At 38.9% G+C, this 22,003-nt stretch overlaps 1 protein-coding gene across 1 annotated transcript in view; it reads left to right on the forward strand.

Moving 5' to 3' along the window:
* Positions 1-21,332, forward strand: part of METAP1D (methionyl aminopeptidase type 1D, mitochondrial) — an 82,034-nt gene extending 60,702 nt beyond the window's left edge. Inside the window, exons 2-10 of the mRNA XM_004032788.3 lie at positions 423-580; positions 2,637-2,786; positions 4,529-4,677; positions 5,185-5,227; positions 9,846-10,009; positions 16,706-16,803; positions 18,123-18,170; positions 19,033-19,111; positions 19,233-21,332. Of these exons, the coding sequence (XP_004032836.1) occupies positions 423-580; positions 2,637-2,786; positions 4,529-4,677; positions 5,185-5,227; positions 9,846-10,009; positions 16,706-16,803; positions 18,123-18,170; positions 19,033-19,111; positions 19,233-19,311 (968 nt within the window). The 3' untranslated portion in view covers positions 19,312-21,332. The remainder of the gene's footprint in view (positions 1-422; positions 581-2,636; positions 2,787-4,528; positions 4,678-5,184; positions 5,228-9,845; positions 10,010-16,705; positions 16,804-18,122; positions 18,171-19,032; positions 19,112-19,232) is intronic.
* Positions 21,333-22,003: the final 671 nt, after the last annotated feature.

Below are 22,003 nucleotides of genomic sequence, written 5' to 3' on the forward strand. Positions count from 1 at the left end.
GTGCAGCTGGCAATTTGTCCGTGATTCTTGAAAGGAAAACGGCTTTACAGAGTATAAAGCCATCAAAACAGTGCCCTGAATCTAGGGCCGTCTTGGACATTGCCACATAAGGTATTGCAGCAGAAATTGTTCTTTTTACAGACCTGGTGCTTAGCAGATGTTTCTATATGTTAGTTTCCCGTTAGAGTAGAGTTTTCCATTGTCACGCATTTATGTAAACATAGTATTAGCTAATAAATACGCTGTGTTACTATTGTACTAGAACTCAGAATACCACTGTTTTCATTTCTATTTGGGGCTTTTCTTTTTTCAGTCAATAAGGTATTAGAATAATGATTTAATAGACAACACCACAACATCTTAAAGTGGAGGACTGTGTTAGGTTGGTTTTTTACTTAAAATATGTCTGTTTCTGCTCACAGGTTCTCATAGAATTTTCTCTTCACCACTCAATCATATCTACTTACACAAGCAGTCAAGCAGTCAACAAAGAAGAAATTTCTTTTTTCGGAGACAAAGAGATATTTCACACAGTATAGTTTTGCCGGCTGCAGTTTCTTCAGCTCATCCGGTTCCTAAGGTACTGTATTGCCTATTATCTCCTGCTTTTTCCAGCCAAGATAAAAGTTGACTGCAGAAGTGATCAAATATTTTTGCACCTTTGATTTCTGAGCCATTTGGGTTTTAATTTTCAAACTAGGTTTGTGATCTAAAACTGTGATTTGAGAAGTTTTAATATCCTCCAGTTCTATAGCATTAATTTTTTAAAACAAAGCTCTAAGCTTTCAATTGCTTAGAGTATTTAGAATTAAAATTTTTAACATGAAATTTTCTATATTAAATTTCTAACATGAAGATAAAACTATACATATGTAGTTTTCTAACTGTTTTAGAGAAAAAAATTGACTATAAAATTGTGATGATTCAAAAGAGATTACTTAAAACTAACATACTAGATTTTTTTAAGCCTGTTCTTACATTTTCCTTGTTATTGATGCTGGTGTCTTTGAATTGTCTTTTAGACTAAATTAAATAAAATATGTCTCAGAGCAGTCTTGGCTTTTTTTTTTTTCAGAGATTGCAATTCTGTGGAAAGGCAATCTATCCATTTTTCAAAATGCAATATAAAGGGAGTGTGCGAGTGAGCCCTTTAGGAAGAAGGAGAGTAGCTAAAGAAATATAGATTGGTCACAAAAATCATCTGCTTTCTCCCTTTTATGAACTTTGTTTACAGCGAGCCCATATTTAGTATGTTATACTTCTGAAGGTGAGTGGCCCACTTTTATGGCAAAGGCCAGTGACACAGAAGGGCCACCAGGATGTATCCCCTGGCCTGGCCATCACAGTGAGAGTGAGAATTTGGTATTAGTCACAAAATTGACACTTTTTTCCTTAGAAGAAAAGAAAAAGAAATCTCTGGTGAGGTGAATTGTATTGTTTTAGCCATTTCAGTCAATTTCAGCATGACAGCCCAACAGCCCTTCTGCCTGCGAGTTATAACCTTGCCAGATCACAGAGCAGAGTGGAGACAAGAACACAGGCTCTTTGGGGGAGACCTGGTGAGCATTTGTGGGCATTTGTGGTGTAGCTGTGGGAGAGTAGCTGTTCCTCTGGAGCTCAGCTGTGGCAAACCAGGCAGTAGTGTTACCTGTATCAGAAAACCCATCTAAACAGGGGAGCAAGTGAAGACCCGTAACTCCTGCAGGACAGGCTTCACAAAGAAGAGAGCCCTAACCTCAGCCCTTTCAGAGCTGCTGCAATGTTTCAATTGAAGAGTGTTATCTCCCTCAGCTTCCTGTCCCAAACTGCTGTGGAGCCTAACTGTGGACTGTCCAATAATGCTTATAGTTTGTAATGCATTATAAACTATAAATAGTTTGTAAAGAGCTGTGCAAAACCTTGGGACTGAAAGAAGCTTTGTGTGTAAGATGGTATTTATTTCCTGAATACTGCCCATGGTGGAGAATGGTCTGCAAAAGTGATCAGGGTTGCACGTCTTGAGTTTTGGGGTGGCTTTTTGTTTACTCTTGACAAATAATGGAAATGTTCTAGGTAATTTTTATGTACTTGAAGAATAAAACTTGTTTCATTTTATTCTAGTGTCTCAGTGTAAGTATGGTTGCAAAATGTAAGAAAAGTGTATATGTAATAGGCTTTAGGGAACTTGACAGTCAGCCTTTTTACATATATTCATTTTGAGAGGGTGTTGGGAGCTATCTTTTGCATAAATTATATTTTTGTGTTAAGAAGATGAAAGTGCTCTTAATTAACCATTTGGTGAATTGGAAGCTTGGTGCTATTTTTCGTCAATGGTGAATATGCTTCTAACTGGGTTGGGAGGAGGAAAAAGAGAAAACTACTGTTTGTTTTGACCAGAAGTCTACTTCAGTCCAGTTTGACTCAAAGCATGGTAAGGTTAACAGACCATCCAGAGGCAGCACTAACAGGCAATGTTAAGTTCAAAAGGGCAGGGGAAGGAACTGGGGGCAGCCTGGAGGGTCTGTTGTGCTGGCTTCGGAGGTCGGTGCTCCGGCAGGAAGGGCAGAGCTCCATGAAGCAGGAGGCTGTGTCTGAAAAAATGATCCCATTGTCGTGCGCTGGGTTCTGATCTTCGTTTTCAATCCTTTTTCCTCAAGCACATAAAGAAGCCAGACTATGTGACGACAGGCATTGTACCAGACTGGGGAGACAGCATAGAAGTTAAGAATGAAGATCAGATTCAAGGGCTTCATCAGGCTTGTCAGCTGGCCCGCCACGTCCTCCTCTTGGCTGGGAAGAGTTTAAAGGTGGCGTCTCACCAAGCCTCAGAACGACTTACATAAGGGGCAACAAACACTCCTCTTTTTTTCCTTCTCCTTAACTCTTCTTTTAGGTTGACATCTAATTTGTTTTAAAAATTTATTTGTTTTAAATTAATTTGTTTTTAAAAATTAAGTAAAGCCTTGGGATGGGGAAAAGGAATTTTATTATTTTATGTGTTTATTCAAGAAGTAATTTAAAATCCAAATTCAATTTTAACTAGCAGAATTCTAGAGATACTTTGGTCTCAGTCAACCTATCCAAGTTGATCAATGGCAGACAGCTTTGATTTTTGCCCCCCTACTCCTGCCTGTAGTTTCAGCTTTTACTCCCCACATTATTTCTGTGTGCTTGAAGATTTGCTCTACCTTGTCCTTTGTCTCCTATTTTCTTGCATTTGCCCTGCAAAGAAAGATCAGATCACATACACAAAGCTGTAGGTAATATAGCAGTGTAATTATATACAACTTCCTACTACAAGATTTAGTTCTTTTAGGCCAGGCGCAGTGACTCACGGCTGTGGATCATTTGAGGTCAGGAGTTCAAGACCAGCCTGGCCAACATGGTGAAACCCCACCTCTACTAAAAATATAAAAATTAGCCAGGCGTGGTGGCAGGCACCTGTAGTCCCAGCTACTTGGGAGGCTGAGGCAGGAGAATCACTTGAACCCAGGAGGTGGAGGTTGCAGTGAGCCAAGATCATGCTACTGTACTCCAGTCTGGGCAACAGAGTGAGACTCCGTCTCAAAAAAAAAAAAAAAAGATTTAGTTCTTTCATTTAGTTCTTTCATAATAATCTGAAGCACCCTTCTGTATAAGGATTATAAAAGAAAAATATGAGGCTATTTTCTGCCAAAAGGTGGGCAGAATTTAGGAAGTGAGACTCAAAGATAAAATCACTCACAGTATCTTCTGTGTAATAAACTTACAACACAGCTAAACATAATGTATATATACAAAATGAAGAAAATTATTGAAGAAATGGTTAATTTTTAATAAAAGATTTTATTTTTGTTTTAGAATTTTATTTATGTTTATGGAGTTTATGGAAATAGTCTTCACATACTTATAAAACTCAATTTCAGTTTTCTTTTAGTTTGGGAGCAATTTAGTTTGGAATACCTTTAGTAAGGAAAAAATATTTTTTAAAATATATTTATTTAGACATGAAAGAAATGAAGATTACTTAAAATCAAATCTCTACAAACTATATTAGACTCACTCATTTAAATATCAACCATAATCTCTATGCCATTGCTGCAAAACCCCTGTAATGTTTTACTGAGATAAAAAGATGCGAGTTGACCTACTTTTCAAGCTTTTCAAGGTTCAACTGATGAACGTTTTGAGCATTTATTCACATGCGCTGGGTAGCCCAGGGCACCAATCATTGAGAAAGAGCAAGGAATTGCCGAAGAACATAATTTTGAAATCCTCAGGCCAAAAGGGAGTTATGTCATTTAATGACTCACAAATGATTTAGAGGATCGTAGGGTTTAACATTTCTATTTCCTAATGGTCCATAACACCATCATATGCCCAAATGATTGTCCACAAGGCACAGTTGAGGATTCTAACACTAATCATAATTAATTCAAATGTTGTACCATAAGTTTATCATAGTAAATTTATACAGTCTCACATGGAAGTACTGTTGCTATAGCATAGTTGATAAATACAAGAAATGTCTTCAATTGTTGCTGCACAATTTCTTTATTTAACATTTTAGGTTGACATGACAACGGAAGAGATAGATGCTCTTGTTCATCGGGAAATCATCAGTCATAATGCCTATCCCTCACCTCTAGGCTATGGAGGTTTTCCAAAATCTGTTTGTACCTCTGTAAACAACGTGCTCTGTCATGGTATTCCTGACAGGTATTCAGTTCTTAATAACATATTGTTCCTTTGGAAACTAAAACATGAAGCTAAGATCTGTAACATATGTTGAAAGACACTATCATTCAATTGAAACCCACCGGTAAACTTCTGAAATTGATTATGATAAAACAGAAATTTTGAAGTATTTTACTTCTAAATGGATACACCACCACCATTTAATGTTTGTTAAAGCAGTGCATAATCTAAATGGGGGTTGCGCATTACATATGTCTTTTACTTCTTAGATTTTAATCATATAAGTGGTAAAATTCAAATGTGGCAAATTTTTCTTATCAACTCTTGTTTTGGTTCTTGGCAAAATTAAGGTAACAAGTGCATCTTTTGAAATAAAGATTAGATTTAGTTATCCTGTGTAGTCCTCCTTCACTCCAAATTATCACTGCATCCCATTGGGTTTGTGACAGTAGTCATTAAGTATTTATTTTTATTTTCCTTTTATTGAGATCTGTCTATCACTATTTTTTTTTTCTGTTTACGTTTTAGTCGACCTCTTCAGGATGGAGATATTATCAACATTGATGTCACAGTGAGTAAATCATATAAAAAATTGTCTTTGATCAACTTCAGAATTGCTGGTAGCAACAGGAAGAGTGGATTGAAAATGTGAACTGCACCAGTGGAAGTGCTGTTTACTTCTAGACCCAGACGCAAGCAGCTGGTTTCCTTTTTTGTCTTTAACTCTGTGTTTATTCCAAGTAAACCCAGGCCTGACTTGAATTTAGGGCTGCAATCAGATGCACTGAGATCAATGTTGGCCTAAGTGAAATGTCAACCCAATCCTGCTATGTGTCATGTTTTTGAGAAGGTGTAATTGTTATTGATCCACTGTGTAGTTAACGCAGAGCACCACAGCACTGGGCAGCTGCTGAAGCTAGATATGTATGAGATGAGCTAACACGAAGAAAGCCAGCATTTTTCCTTCACTCTGCCAAGATTGATCTTCCTCTTCCTGCTGATTTTGAGTGGGGCCTGTCATTATCTTACTCTGTCATTAGGGGCTACATTGGCCTGTGTATGTCAGTCTATTTGGACAGCAACTCTTTTGCTAGCAGTGTTCCCTAGATTTATTAAAATCCCTGAAGGTAACGTTGAGTTCCATTTCTGGTATAGAGAGCCTTGTGCTCAAAGTAAGCAGAGTGGTTTTTTTGTCTGAACTTAAGTTTTCACCAAATGGTTAATAGCCTTTCTTTTAAGTAACAAGCCTAAGTAATTTATCATAGGGACTTCAAATTGTACAAGATGTAGCTTTTTCTCATTTTCTTAGCCTTTTACCATTCTCAGACTTGGATTATATGTGCTTTTACATTTCTGTTTATTAAAGAATTTTGTAATGATACCTTTGGATTACATAGATTATAAATAAATTCTGTACATCTAATGATTAACAAATACATTTTAAATAAATAAACAAAATTTAAACATCTTAGGAGAACTAGTTGAAATGACAATATTCAGGGAATACAATTTCTATTAATAAGGAAGTGTTTTTAAGAATAGTATCTAGACCATGAAACTTAAGTAGGAGTGGGAATGAGATAAAAATAGGAATCCAATGGTGGAATTCAGTCTGATTTTTAGTTGTTTAAGTTAACTAAACCTTTTTTCTTCATATCAATCATATGAGGAGATAGCCAACGATTCTTTTATTGCTGATGCTATTTCCTGTATCATTTTGTCCTACTTAAAATGCTTGAACACTTGCACCACATATATCCTGTTGGTATCTTTCCAACTCAGAATCATGTGGAAGGAGGTATTTTATGAAGTATACCTAAAATAAAGTTGTTTTCATGAGACACTTTTATTTTGGATTGTACCTGATTTTACGGTTTTACATCTATTATCTCATCTAGTCACCCTATCATGAAATGTTACCATTTTAATGTTTTGAATGAAATCAACTACTCTTCCCTACTGTTTCCAGTGTGTCCAAAGAAAATACTCTATTCCTTTTCTAAGTTTCCTGAATACTTAATAAACAGTTTTGTATTTAACATTCAAATTACTTCACAATTGTAAAGCTTATAAAGCAAAGTGAAATATTTCCAAGTGTCTAGAAATGTGAAGGAATCTAGGAAACATATAGGTCCATATCTTAACAAATTATATTTCTTATAAAATATTTTATTAAGTGAAGGACTCCATTATCAGATCCTATATTTCTATCAGAAAATACTCATTGCATCTTAGAATTATTGACGTCTAGTATACATCACAAGAAATTAGATTTCCTTCCCCCCTTTAAAACTGAAAAATGTTTTTCTTAAAGACAATGCGATGTCCATAGTAGTTGCTCAATAAATATTTGTTAAATGAAGTACAAGGGCCAGGCGCAGTGGCTCACGCCTGAAATCCCAGCACTTTGGGAGGCCAAGGTGGGCGGATCACCTGAGGTCAGGAGTTCAAGACCAGCCTGGCCAACATGGTGAAACCCCATCTCTACTAAAAATACTAAAAATATAAAAATTAGCCCTGTGTGGGGGCAGGAGCCTCTAATCCCAGCTACTTAGGAGGCTGAGGCAGGGAGAATTGCTTGAACCTGGGAGGCAGAGGTTGCAGTGAGCTGAGATCGCGCCCCTGCACTCCAGCCTGGGTGACAGAGTGAGACTCTGTCTCAATAAATAAATAAATAAATAAATAAATAAATAAATAAATAAATGAAGTACAAGACAAGACTAGTTTATGGGTATAAATAGAAATTGTAGATGACTGCCACAGACTTTCAAAAGTATTGTATTTCTGTATATAGTGAATCTTTTAAGTAGTCTTTTTTTTTTTTTAGACGGAGTTTCCCTCTGTTGCCCAGGCTGGAGCACAATGGCAGGATCTCAGCTCACTGCAAACTCCGCCTTAAGGGTTCAAGTGATTCTCCTGCCTCAGCCTCCCCAGTAACTGAGACTACAGGCACACGCCACCACGCCCAGCTAATTTTTGTATTTTAAGTAGAGGCTGGGTTTACCATGTTGGCCAGGCTGGTCTTGAACTCCTGACCTCAAGTGACCCACCCACCTCCGCCTCCCAAAGTGCTGGAATTATGGGTGTGAGCCACCGCACCAGTCTCAAATAGTCATTTTGATATTCCTTCCTTCCTTCCTCCCTCCCTCCCTCCCTCCCTTCCTCTCTTCCTTTCTTTTTCTTTTTCTTTGTTTCCTTTTCTTTTTTTTCTTTTTCAGAGATAGGGTCTTGCTCTGTCACTCAGGATGCAGTGCAATGGTGCCATCATGGCTTACTGTAACCTTGAACTCCTGGGCTCAAGCGATCCTTCTACCTTAGCCTCCCAACTAGCTAGAACTACAGGCGTGTGCCACCACACCTGGTTAATTTTCTAATTTTGTAGAGATGGGGTTTCACTGTGTTTCCCAAGCTGGTTTTAAACTCCTGGTCTCATGCAGTCCTCTCATCCCGGCCTCCCAAAGGATTGCAGGCTTGAGCTACTGCACCCAGCCTCAAGTAATCATTTTCAAAGCTAGGGAAAAGTAATATGAAAAGATGAATAAAGATTTTTTTAAATAGTACATTTTTACTTAAAAAGCAGTTATATAAACATTCATTTATACATTTTCTTGACTACGCCTATATTAGCAAATTTTATATTCTTGTATTTTGAATGAAATCATATTTTGTATTTTGAAATAGTATTCTTGTATTTTGAATGAAATATAAGAATATAAAAATTTGAATTTTTGAACGAAATCAGCATAGTCTTCCCTACTGTTTCCAATGTGTCCAAAGAGAATACTCTATTCCTTTTCTAAGTTTCCTGAAGACTTTTAATAATTTCATTATTAACATTCAAACTACTTCAAAATTGTACAACCTATGAAGCAAAGTGAAATACTGCCAAGTGTATAAAATAAAAACTCGTACTTTCCTGGATTGCAAAGGACTGTAAGTGGGAGTAAATGTATAAAACACTATTCTGTTGCAAGGTAATTAAGATAATTTGATATAGTAGAGAAAACACTCGATTAGAAGCCAATAATCCATCATATTAACCTGAATCTACCTCTATATTCTGCCACCAACCTTAAACAAGTTACTTATCTGTGCCTCAGTTTCCTGAATTATAAACTGAAGATCTAATAAAGACCTTTCTTGCTTCCTTCACAGAATATGAGAGCATTTTTTAAGAAATGCAGAGTAGTATACAGATTTAAGACATTAATTCAGTATCACAACAGACTGAAAGCTCATATAAACATCTTTTTTATAACAGTTTCTACATTCTACCTTATGAGCAAGAGAAATGTGAAAAATAATTAGATAGGACAAATTTATGCAAAGTAGCAAATTCCATGCTACATCAAAGGATCAGTATCCAAACAGTTGCCTCTGCCTTTTATATTTACTATAGTGCTTGGTTATCATTGATTTATAATGAATCTGGTATCTTTCAAGATCCTACTTGGCAACTGAATCACTGAAGACTGATAAAATTATACTTTCTGTAATTGTGCTTTTAAGCTTGTTTTATTATATTCTAATTCTTTAGATATCCATATATAGTGCTTTCTGTTAACGTTCGGCTGTCTGGAACATTTGATTAAAATTTCACTTCTAGACATAGGATTTTTCTGTAACACATTTCATTCCTATATGGAACCACTTCAATTCTTAGAACTGAATTCTCCTATTTGTTTGTTAGAATACAGACATGTCTATCTTACTTCTTCTTGTCATTATATATCACTTCAAATGTAGAACTGGTAAATACAAAATCAAGTAAGTCTTCATGACATTGAAGAAACTTTTCACTATGTTAAATACTTCTTGGTTCTCTAAACCTATTGTCGTAATTGTAGATCAAGGTCTTTGGCTACTAATTTTTGCTTATATAATTTTGTCTTCTCAGAAATAAAGTGAGGAATCAAAATATTACAGTAGTATTGTTCATCATAATGCTGAAATAACCATACTAGTTAACATAGTTGTTTTTAAATTTTGCAATATCATTGCATGACTTCATCTTTTAAATTTCTGCAAGGTTTCAATGTATCTATTTCTTCTTTTTTTGATAGGCAAATGAATAATTCTGGAAGGGTAAAACACATGAGTCTACTAAATACATAAATGAATACAATGTATACTTTAGGAAAGTAGATTTTTAAACAAGGACATATTTTTAAATTTCTGCTTATGTTTAGGTCTATTACAATGGCTACCATGGAGACACCTCTGAAACATTTTTGGTGGGCAATGTGGACGAATGTGGTAAAAAGTTAGTGGAGGTTGCCAGGAGGTGTAGAGATGAAGCAATTGCAGCTTGCAGAGCAGGGGCTCCCTTCTCTGTAATTGGAAACACAATCAGGTAAGCCTTACATTGACAAGTAAAGGGAGGGTTGGCAAATGGTACAAAGGTTATTGGTGGCTTGGTATAAAGTTGATGACATGTTTTATGATTCAGAACCATCATTTCAGTCTGATATCAGTATGCGAACTGCCAGGCTGCAATATTGTTCCCTGAGTTGAAAAAAAAAAGATTTTATAAAAATGAATTATACCAGGGTCAGCAAAGAAACTTATAGAAGGAGCAAGCAATATTTACATGGCTGCTTTTGTTTTAGCTTGACATACTGGTCTATAGTTTCCCTTTATTCAAAATCACACCAAATATGGAAGGGAGTACCTAAGAAGGGGATGAGCATCTCAACCCTGGGGTTTTTAATAAGACAGGAGAAAAACTAAATTTTATAAAGGAATGAAGTGAAATATATTTATGTGATATGAAGATAATAAAGTGTTAGTTCAAGCAAGCCTTACCCTTCAAATTGGTAGATTAACAAATAGCCTGAAACGGTGATCTTCTGTTCTTTTTTTGTCTGGTTCATTTTTCCTGTAAACCGTTGTTTATTTTTCACAGAGTATTCTATCCTTACTTTTTGAATGTATGTGTATGTGTGTTTTCTGAATTTAAGACTTTTCTTTATAATCTGTTACCTACTTTTAGGTCTTTTTTCCCCCATAACTGTTTTGAAGTATACATGCCGAATATATGTTTTCATTCTAAAGTAATGCATTCTGTTAAAGATGATCACATCAGTACCCTTTAAAGTACTGTTCTCATTAATATGAACCATTGAATACTTCCCATTTGTCTAAAGGATGGAAGGCTTAGTCACCTTGAAAAGATGCTGCCTTTTTTTCTTCGTAAGCCTTCAAATACTTTAAGAAAAAAGCCAGTAAAATATCAGTTAAATGTATTTATGGCTTTAAAAATATTGTAACAGTGTCTGAATCAAACTTTAGTAAAATCTCTTTAGGTTATATCTGAGAAGCTTTTATTGAAGACTTTGAACAAAATTGTGTTTTTGACAGTTTTAAATTATAGGCTAACTAGCCTGGGAAAAAAGGATAGTGTCTCTCTGTTCTTTCATAGGAAATGTTGAATCAGACCCCTACTGGGAAAAGAAATTTAATGCATATCTCACTATCTTACTGTCCATGAATATAATAGAAATGAATTCAAAATGCAGTTTTATTTTTGCAAATGGGATGAGTCGATAGATGCACCTCATATTTTTGAACACCTAGGGTTCAACAAATTTACTGGTGGTGCTCTTGCATTTTAACAAAATTTATTCTTCAGTAGAAGGGGGCAGAGAACACTAGATTCTTATTCAAGCATTCTATCGAGCTCTGCATTCATGGCTGTGTCTAAAGGGCATGTCAGCCTTTGATTCTCTCTGAGAGGTAATTATCCTTTTCCTGTCACGGAACAACAAATGATAGCTAACTACAGAGGCACATTTGCAGTAGTCACATTCATCAACTGCAGAAAAAAAAATTCAATTTAATTGTGCAACACAGCTGCACATGGGCTTTTGAGCATTTCTGTTGTTCTCCCTGTCTCGCTATTCCTCCCTCCAGATCTATTTTTTAAACTTTTTTTCTGGTTATTTTTTCCCCTTTTTGTCTCTTCTTCCATTTTTACTCTCTGTACTTTCTTGTTAAAGTAATTTTCCTTTGTGGCTCTCATTCTTTTTCCCCCATTGAAGGCTATGAATGTAGAAAATTATCACAATTACTCATATAATTGAGCCTCTTTGTAGCAAGTGCAACTCCAGTAGCCTTTCTCCATCATGAAAATGGTTTCATTATAGGGTTTTTCATATTCTCTGACACCATCTACACAGAGGAACAGGCGTGCAGATGAGATGTACTAGGAACAGGCTAGATCAGTAAGGTCACAGTAGGAATAATTAGCTCTGCTATGGAAAGAGCATCTAGGCCTTTTACTGCTACATAAATGTACTGTCCATGGCTTTTAGTCACAAAAAAAACTTACTAACAAATGGAGCTCCCGCCTACTACTTTGAAAAAAAGATTTGTATCAACACTACAATTTTCCATCATTAAGACTAATAACACAGAGCCTAGTATACATCAAGGGGAATAAAAAGAAAAATCTCACATTCAAGTGGCGGCTGGGTGCTGACCTTTGTTCCCTTTTTTTGTGTACGACTTAACTCTTTACAAAAAAGAGCCACACGCCACACCAACATGCAGGTGAACTCCAGCTAGTACTAGCAAAGCATAGCATTCAGTTGGAAAATCTGATAAATCTCCATGCAGGATAATGCATTTCATTACATATTCACTACATTAATTCTAGCTACATTAAAAAAAAAAAGAAGAAGAAGAAGAGTAGAATTGAAAGTGACATTGGATTTTAGCTATCTGGATACAAAGGTCAGTTTTCACAGAGTATGAATTTGCATGTACAAGCTTTTTTGAAAACCAGATCAGTCAGTCCCAACAACTGCACTTAAAAAAACTATGTGGAAAATAACAGACAATGAACTTTTTACTTGTACCCTAATACATTTCATTATTTAGATGGTTTATGTCTGCCACTAGAAAGGAAACTGGCCCCGATTCTAACAAATATTTGTTCTGATGTGTTAAAGCAGTGTTTCTGGACACCTATTATCTTGCCTTTTCTTATTCTGGCAAAATCTTAGGGGAATAAGTAAACAAACCATATTTACCTTTAAGCCAAAAGTACTTGAAATCATTACAGACCAAAGGTTTACAAACATCTTTCAACTCGGTCTTGTTTATTTTAAGATATTCACCATCTTTTGCATAGCCTCTCTCTACTGATACACTAGGAAAAGAACAAGCAACTTGTATTAGTATTGAGATCTCTACAGGAAATTTTGGAATTCTCCTCTGAAACCTAAAGAAGCTAATGTCTTTGAGGAAGTATCAGCTAAAATGTTTTAATGGAAAGAGTTCTCTCTGGGCCCTTTTGTGAGGAATGTCTAGTAATCTTTAGGTCTTAGTGTTACTAGACTCACTGTACCTCCATTTGCTTTAAAATATTTCTAAATCTGTATTTTTATAATTATCTCTAGATTATACAATCTATACATATGAGTATATTGTGAATGTGTAGATTCATGCATCATGAATATGTGACCGTTCAATCAAAAATAATTTAAACTTGTAAATGTCATGATGAAAGTATCAATAAATGGTTTTTAATGTTTAATTCATAACTATATGTTTTGATATTAATTTGGAACAATATAAAGCAGATTTTTAAAAAATAATCTCTTTCTATTAGATTACGCACATTTAAACAATAAGTGGCTCAGGCAAAATAAGTCATTTTAATGTCATCTGTGATGGATTTTTCTTGACAGCTACTGTAAATTACAATTATACTGCTTCTCTCTGCACATGAAAGTAAGCATTGCAATAAATTATCTTTTATTTCAATCCATCATGTCTGCTTTTCAGAAACAGAAAACCTCAAATAAAAGTTCAGCACTATTGTAAGAAAAATACAGTAATTTGTGATCTGGTTTGAAACAAAAAAAAATCTACTACTTTTTGGAAAACAGTTGTTGGCTTTCAAAAATATTACTAATTGTACTTAAACATTCCTTTTCATTAGAAGGAATCCCTGGATTTGTGCATTCCTTCATTCATAACTACTGCCTAAAATAAATATCTAGAAAGAGTAAAGAAAAATTTCATAACTTATGAAATAACATGCCATTTGAGATCATTTATTAGAGATGTGACTATTTGGAGATTAGTGCTGTTTATAGGATTAATGTAAAATTGGCAATAAATCTATTTTCATGTGCATTTTTATTTCTTTATAACAGCATGTACGTAAACACAGTACTCCTCTGCCCTCTTGGGGAATGTATTTTTAGTCAAAAAACTAGTTGAAAAGTATTAAGAAATTTAATTTACCTAGATGACATTTAAATTGAGTATAACTGCCTCATGAAAAGGAATTAAACTGAAGAAAATGGTCACAAGATGAAATTCCTTAAAAGAGGTATCTTTTTCATGTATAAACTGTAACTACAACATGAATTGTAACAAGACAGTATAATAGGAAAGTAAGTTCATAAACAACCTTTATGTATCCTCCTCTCCCTCTCCAAATATTCCATATAAAAGGCCTCAAATCATAAGTGTGCTTGGGTTCATGGGCAGATGTCACACTGTCTTAAAGGATTTTTAGTTAGAGAAAATCAGAAGATCTACTACCAGGAGAATTCTTTTCAGTAGGTTTCAGCAGAGCAAAGACAGATTTTATCCGTGAAATGTCCAGGGCAAGAAAACTCTTGTGCACAGAAAAGGGTTATGGCCTGTGGTGACTGGTGTTTGGGAGTACTTGGGTGCTTCTGCCTGCCCTGCTGTTTCCATTTTCCCCAGCATGCCAGTCAAGAGGTGCAGACACACTCCAACTCCCCATGCCACAGTTAGGGTTACCAGTACTTTCTTTCATATTAGAGGAGTGAAATTTGCTACTACTGGTCACTTGGATTGTCTCTGTGAATTTGGATTTAAACCCTACAATCAGGTAAATAATCTTGTGCTCCCCATTTATTCCAAAATAATAGAAAGGGAATGCTTTTAAACAGTAATTAGGAATATTAATGAGATTCTATCTGACTTAGTTCCAGTAAGTGCTAAAAACCACCTACCAATCCAGAAGGAAAATACTCTGCAAAGCAAACAGGAGTGTATACTCAGCTCCTGAGAGTCAGGCATTAAGATGTGCTCAAGCAGGGAACTGGGGGAAATTTGGCCTGTTCTTTTCCTCTTTCCACCTGGCTGTGAAATCCTCTAACCTTTGCATCCATGACACACAGATTCTATGATACTCCTGGAGCCAGAAGTTCCAGCAGGACCCACGGAGTAAATTGTTGTAGGAGAATGCTCTTAGATATCTTTAGCCACCTAGTAATTGCACAGCTTCTTTTATGCAGAGGAACGAGAGGTGTGATGGGGGGAGGGACCCTAAGTGTTTTTCAGAGTGGGCTTTCTTCCTCTCCTCTCATCGGAAATTAAAATGAAGATTGCCATTGTAACACACATTTAAGATGTAGCTGTGATGCCTGCCAATCAGCCGGATCCTTTGAAAAAAAAAAAAAAAGAACCTAGATTTTTTTTAGAAGAGAAAATAGAATAGTTTATATTGAGTGTTCTTAGAATCATTGAGGTTTGTTGGGATTGAACTAACATAATTTATAGATTTAGGGAGAAACTGTTCCTGTAAAAAAAAAAAAAGTCTAGATTATTATGTCCTATTTAATTATCTTTCTTCCACCCTGTATTCACTCTTCATCCTCAGTGTTTATTCAGAAACTGTGTGGCACAAATAAAAACACCTTGGGAAACACCAAATAGAAATACTTGCCCACCAAAGATCCACAGAAATAACCATAAAGTACAACGTAAGAGATAAAAACCTTGACTTACCGTTCCTGTCCTCAACATAGGTATAGCTTACCTATTTCTGCACTAACAGTTACATCAAAATTAAATCTGAATAAGAGGCTGCCCATCTGCTGGTTATAGTGACATTCAGGTCTAAGTGAAGCTGTCTTACAAGTCTGGGGATGGTTAAAATTATTTAGAAAAACATATAAACATGAATGGCCATAAAGATGCTGGCTGAAAGCCTGTGGGTTCATGTTAAACTAAACTTAGAGTCTGTTAGAGACTCTAGTTTGAGATCTAGAAACTTAGTTCTGTTAATAATTGAAATAGTAGTCCTGTAAATCCCAATCTAGTGTTAGAGTTAGGGGCATTTTGCCCTTTGTCCACATGAAAATATAAATTCTTAATAGTATATATGTTCTTATTTGTCTGATGCTCCCCAAAATGAACATGTTAGCTGATTTCAAGGACTACTTTTCAATCTTGTAGATGAAGATTTTAGAATTGGAGTCTGTGTGCTTGGTTTCAGATGGAATGTAAAACATTTGCATGTAACTAATGTAGTGCATGCAATGTACTTCTCCACATACATGTAATGAAGTAACTAATGAAGCACTAAGAATTGGGAATCACAATACTAGCTTATGTTAAGCATCCTAGTGATTAAAAAGCATTCTTTATGAATTTTGTTAATGGTGCAGGTCTTGAATGGAACTCTCAAATGATCTCACGGTTTTGGAGTATTTCAAGAATATTGACAAAGTAGATTGAGCTTTTCGTCTGAGTGTGCCTGTTGGTAAAATGTATAACACTTTGAAATACAGCAGAAAAAGGGAACCATAGAAGTAGAAAATAATATTTCTATATTGTAATTTGTTTTATATTTGGTTCCCCAATCAGGAGTAATTTATAGTCTTTTTGTGAAACCTCAAAAAAGCCAGGCAGGTTTTTATGACCTGCATTATATGCACATATATCCCGGTTATGTATGGCAATCACTATGTGTGTATACACACTCATTTGTTGTCTAAAAGTGGCTTTGTTTGAATGCTGTACAAAGGTAAATGACTCAAACGACTGTGTTAGATAGATATGTACCTTCTTTCTTCATATATCCAAAGAGAGTGGTTGCAGGCAACAGCAAAAATTAAAATTATTACAGCGTAATGAAAACACGTGAATGTTATTATCTGACTCTAAATATTACTGACTTTTTCTTTTTCAGAGAATATTTTAAATTGACTTTGTTTTATCTTAGTATGCCTGAAAAACTTATCTAATTTAATTAAATATTTTTTGGTCACTTTTAAAGCCACATAACTCATCAGAATGGTTTTCAAGTCTGTCCACATTTTGTGGGACATGGAATAGGATCTTACTTTCATGGACATCCAGAAATTTGGCATCATGGTAAGAAAGTTCATTTGGAGGCTGTTTCTTGATCAGAGATCAAGATGTGGCAGCTTTGACCCTGAAGCTCTTCCTCTGACTTGGAATCTGCATTATCGACCTTGTGTTTGTGTGTGTGTTTATGTGCAGGGGGCAGGGGAGGGGGGTCTGCTTAATTTTAACCGGGACATTACTGTGTTACTGGATTAGAGCCCAGCTGTTTCAATCCCAAAATAAGGTTTATTTTGCTCTCTGTCTTCTCCTGAAGGGTGCATGGCTGGAAGGCACAAGGGATATTTGTGTAGAAAAAGTTACTGAAAACAAAACGCCACTGCATCAATGTCCCAGCAGCATGCACATATGACTGTTTTCTGTTTTTCTTTTTCTACCCCCTTTTCTAGCTGCTGACTGTTGTGGTTAAACTTCATTACATCCTACACAGCGTTGACAGCTGATGTATTTAGCAGCATGTACTCTTTAGTCATTTCTAGATTATGCCCACCCTTGTCTTCCTTCCCCAGAATCTCTTGTTTTTCACCGCCTGGGTATGCACCCTATAGTGAGAAGACAGGGGTGGGCCCAGAGGGGTGGGAGGATTTGGGTTGAGGTAGGAGGCAGCTCAGTGGAGCACCCTCAAGGCAGGTCCACACCTGGACAGGGACCAAAGGAAAGTTGGTCCTGGGGCCTTGACCTGTGCCCCTATGGACTTGATTGGTCCATAGAAGGACTACTCTTTCAGACCCATGCCCTCGAGGATCGCTGGACACCCAGCAGGTCCAAACCCTCTTTGGACCAAAGAGCCCCCACCTAGGCAGCTCAAGAGGTTCAGGTGAGAGTGCAGAAACGGCTTGTCAGCCTTGTGCCCTACCTGGTGCCAATGTCTGGAGTGAAGCTATTTGAAGTCAGGCCCCTGCTCCCCACAACCTGCACCAAAGGAGGCTGCCCTCCTTTGCATCCTTCCCCAGGACTTCTTTGAGTGAGGGGTGTGGGCAAGGCTCAGGACCCAGTAGTAGGCTGGGAGACCTAGTAGCCTGGGGGACAGGGAGAGGGGGAGAGGAAGCCTGACGTGTCTGAAACAACCAGGCTGCCCCTGCCAGGCCTTGGAAAACTCTTCTGGGGGAGTCTTGACCCAGAGCACAGATAATGCAAAGACTCAGGCCCAGTAGCCCCGTGTTTAACTCCTGGTCACTATCCAGGACTCCAGAAATCTCTACCCTTCCTTCTCTAAAAGAAGAGAAATAAAACGACCAAGTTTTTTAAAGGGGCCTGACCCCTGTAATCTGTTTTTTTTCTGTCCTCCCCATTTCCTATTCTCACCCCCCATGTTTTTTGTTTTGCAGCAAATGACAATGATCTACCCATGGAGGAGGGCATGGCATTCACTATAGGTAAATTGAGCTCCTCTTCCGAGTGAGTGCGTAGCTCCTGGTGGAAGCTTTTGCCACTGGCCTAGGCCCGGCAGTCCGGTGAAGGACCAATAAAGCCAATCAGTGTAATGAAATAATTCGGATGCACTGGAAATCTGATTAAATAATATCCTCAAGCCCCATCTTCCTAAATCAGATACTTACCGACACATTTAGGAGAAGGCAGCCATCCAACCTCTAATTCTGTTACCAGCATAATGTGGTGTTGGGTTTTTTGTTTTGTTTTGTTTTTTCATTAACACCCAGTAACTAGACACGATTATGTCCCTTGCTCCCTGTCAGCAAGTGGCATGTGCTCTCTGGTGGCCCGTTCTTGGCTGATCCTGTGATTGGTATCACCACCAAATTCCAGTCACCTAGGGCCGTAAAGGCATCCTGTTTCTGACTGTGGGACTTAATGGAGAAGCAATTAGAGTGAAATAAGAAAATTGTTATTTGCTGATGAATGAACATCTCGAGCATGTTTTTAAAATTTAAATATTTTTTTAAAAATTGGTATTTATAAGAGGGACTGGTGTTTGGGTGGTTATTATCCACGGGGTCCTAATTAAAGCTTGATTAAAATGCCCTTCTTTCTCTAAAAAATTACGAACTAGGCAACTTCATACATTTTGAATGGCGTAGTGTTTCCTCTTCCTACTGTTTAGTTTGTAGTATACTATGTAAGCAACATCAATTATCAACCCTTGCAAGATGACAACATGAGCCTGTGGGGGAAGCACTTGAGGGGAGGGAGGAGAAACTTCTCTTTTTTAATAATCAGCCGGAAACAACGTTTAACAATCTGATGAGGTCACTGCAGTAAATATTTTTCCTCTTACAGAGCCAATCATCACGGAGGGATCCCCTGAATTTAAAGTCCTGGAGGATGCATGGACTGTGGTCTCCCTAGACAATCAAAGGTGTTTTCTTTCTGCTCTGTTGCTTTTAAATTGTATGGGAAAGGAAGATTGGTCCGACGGCGCGCTTGTGGCCCGGCCGGAGCTTGCGTGCGCGTTCTGACGGCTGGGTGCTCTGTTACAGGTCGGCCCAGTTCGAGCACACGGTTCTCATCACGTCGAGGGGCGCGCAGATCCTGACCAAACTACCCCATGAGGCCTGAGGAGCCGCCCGAAGGTCGCGGTGACCAGGTGCCTTTTTAAATAAATTGCTGAAATTTGGCTGGAGAACTTTTAGAAGAAACAGGGAAATGACCGGTCGTGCGGTAACCTGCGTGGCTCCTGATAGCGTTTGGAAGAACGCGGGGGAGACTGAAGAGCAACTGGGAACTCGGATCTGAAGCCCTGCTGGGGTCGCGCGGCTTTGGAAAAACAAATCCTGGCCCTGGACTCGGTTTCCCAGCGCGGTCAACGCATCTGGAGGGGACTGGAGGAAACCCCCTTGTTGGAAGAGATTCCAAGAGAAGCACGGTTTTCTCTTTCCCTTGCCCTGACTGTTGGAGTAAAAAACCTCTTAAATCCGTTGTGTCAGAGGTCCTTACCTCTCTGACAGTTACAATGATCTTTGTATCTGAACTTTGCACGTCTGCCGAAAAACCCGAACCTGTTGACTGGGATTTTTTTAAATCCGTTTCTCCCTTTTGTGTATTCCATATTGGCCGGCCCCAAGGATGCTCGCAGAAGCCAGCCCCCAACCCCAGCCCTTCCGTATCTTTCCCCTCCATCGCGGCTTTGCGATGAAAGATTAGCCCGCGAACAGAGGCATTGATTACAAACATGTCCTTGGCAGTGGACTCTGGGCCTGGCCATTCTTCAGGTTTCTGTCAATCCAGAAACGCGACTTTCCTGGACCCCTGCGGCTCTTCCTCCCCTGCCCACATCCAGCCCTCCAAGGCCAGTCCAGAGGTGAAGTTTGAGGCCCTCCCCCGACCCACCCCACACGCACGCACGCTAGACCGTTTGCTGCACTAGGAATTCGAGCTTGGGCCCCACTCGCCCAGGTGTGAACCGTGGCTGATTAGTGGGCGGTCTAGTCTCTAAAATGACCCCTCCCCAGACTGGCCCTCCTCGCATCGGGACCCGCGCTTGCACGCTGCAGGAGCCGAAAAGGTCAGCTGTTCTGGAAACCGAGAGGGTCCCAGAGAGAGGAGATACGGGCGCATTTGAGAGCAAGGGCCTACTTGGCCGGGACTGAAGCTTGCGAGTTGAGCTCCAGTTCGGCCGGCAGTTCCATCCCGCTTCAGGAGCAGGAATCCAAGGGCCCACGCTCTGTCTGCCAAGGGCCATTCCTGACCGGAGCACCCTCCTTTCCCTTGCGCTTGCTCTCCGGTACCTGTTCCGCACCTGAGCTCAAGGGCAGGGAGAGGCCGGGCCTCTGGCAGTCCACGAAGGAAGCCGTCTGCCTTCGGTTATGATTTTAGGAACAAGTCCAACGAGGGTGTTCAAGCAGTTAATGGTTGTGCTAACTCTTGTTTCTACTGAAGCGGGTTTTGCAAAGCTGACATCCCTTAAAGATAACTTGGGCTTTCGGAAGCGGCAAGGAAATGGCAGCTGTAGTTGCCAGGACAGGTGGTGTCCTCGGCCAGGACTAAGAGCCAGCTCATCTTTGTAACATTCATAATACGGGAAACTGAGGACCAGGCGGCTCGGAAAAGTGATGAGTTCCAGCTTTTACCTAACACAGGGTTCTCTCGTCGTCCCCCAACCCCTCCAGCTCGGCTTCTTTGTGTCCAGGGTTGTAGATTTTTGGATAGAGGTGTTTCTGATTCTAGTGAGTCTGAGAACTGGAAAAGACCAAGGAGGGGTTGATGATTTACAAGGTCCATAGAAAAACTTTTTGTGTGGTGGGAAGTTGGCCAAGCAGAGGCCCACAGCCTGATGCTACTGCCCCCCACCCCCCCCAAAGATCTGAATTCCCTAAAGATCAAGAGGGTTCAGCTGGCCTTGGGAGATGTTTGCTGGAGAATGACTTCAGTTTTCTCCTAAGGCAATCAGATTGCAACCATTAGCATTGTATCTTATCTGCAAATCAGTTTACTCCGAGGTTCCCCAAGGATAGTTTTATTAGGACCACAGGACTTTACTAACCACTGAGGTAACATGCTGCTTGTGCAGCAATTATTTTGAGGTGGAGGTATATATGGGACAAGTTTATAATTCCATTTATTAAAGGGACTAACCTAAAGTGTGTGGGTGTATATATATGTGTGTGTATGTGTGTACCAGCACTCAGCAGCTCCCTAAAGAACTCCCTTTAACATGCTTTGAAGTTGAGATTAGGAAGTAGATTTTTTAAAAATACCTCGTCCACGCCTTCCTGTCCCTCTCCCAGCTGAACTGGCCGAAAACCTCACCCAGAGCCACTGGGATTCCAGCCAAGAGTGGCTGCGGCTAACACCACCAGGACCTCCTGGTCCTGAGGTGACTCCAGTAGGTTCCGTGAGGAATCCCGGACCCTCAGGACAAATGGGAGAGTTTTGTTTTCTCTCAGAGTGAGGGCAGGCAACAATTTAAGCAAACCGGCATTCAGAACAGGTGTCACCTTAGCAGTAGCGGGTGGGAGGGATCCACTCCAAGTTCACTGAGTGCAGCTAAGATCCCACATTGAGAAACCAGCTACCGCCAAGCGGCTCGGCATCAGAGGGCCCGCGCTCAGTGCTCCTCCCTAGACCTTTCTGAGCTAAGAAATAACTCCGGAGTGTAGCCATCTCTTGCTCACACACAACCCGCTTCTAAATTAAACAAGGCTCTGAAACAGTATCCCGAGGGGCTCATGCCGGACTTTTGTTCCAAGAAGGCAACCAGGTCCCCTGTGCTGCCGCGAAAGTCGTTTATCCTTTTCCAGCTGTGGACACA

This window comes from Gorilla gorilla, chromosome 11, assembly GCF_029281585.2.
Source record: "Gorilla gorilla gorilla isolate KB3781 chromosome 11, NHGRI_mGorGor1-v2.1_pri, whole genome shotgun sequence".
NCBI lineage: Eukaryota > Metazoa > Chordata > Mammalia > Primates > Hominidae > Gorilla > Gorilla gorilla.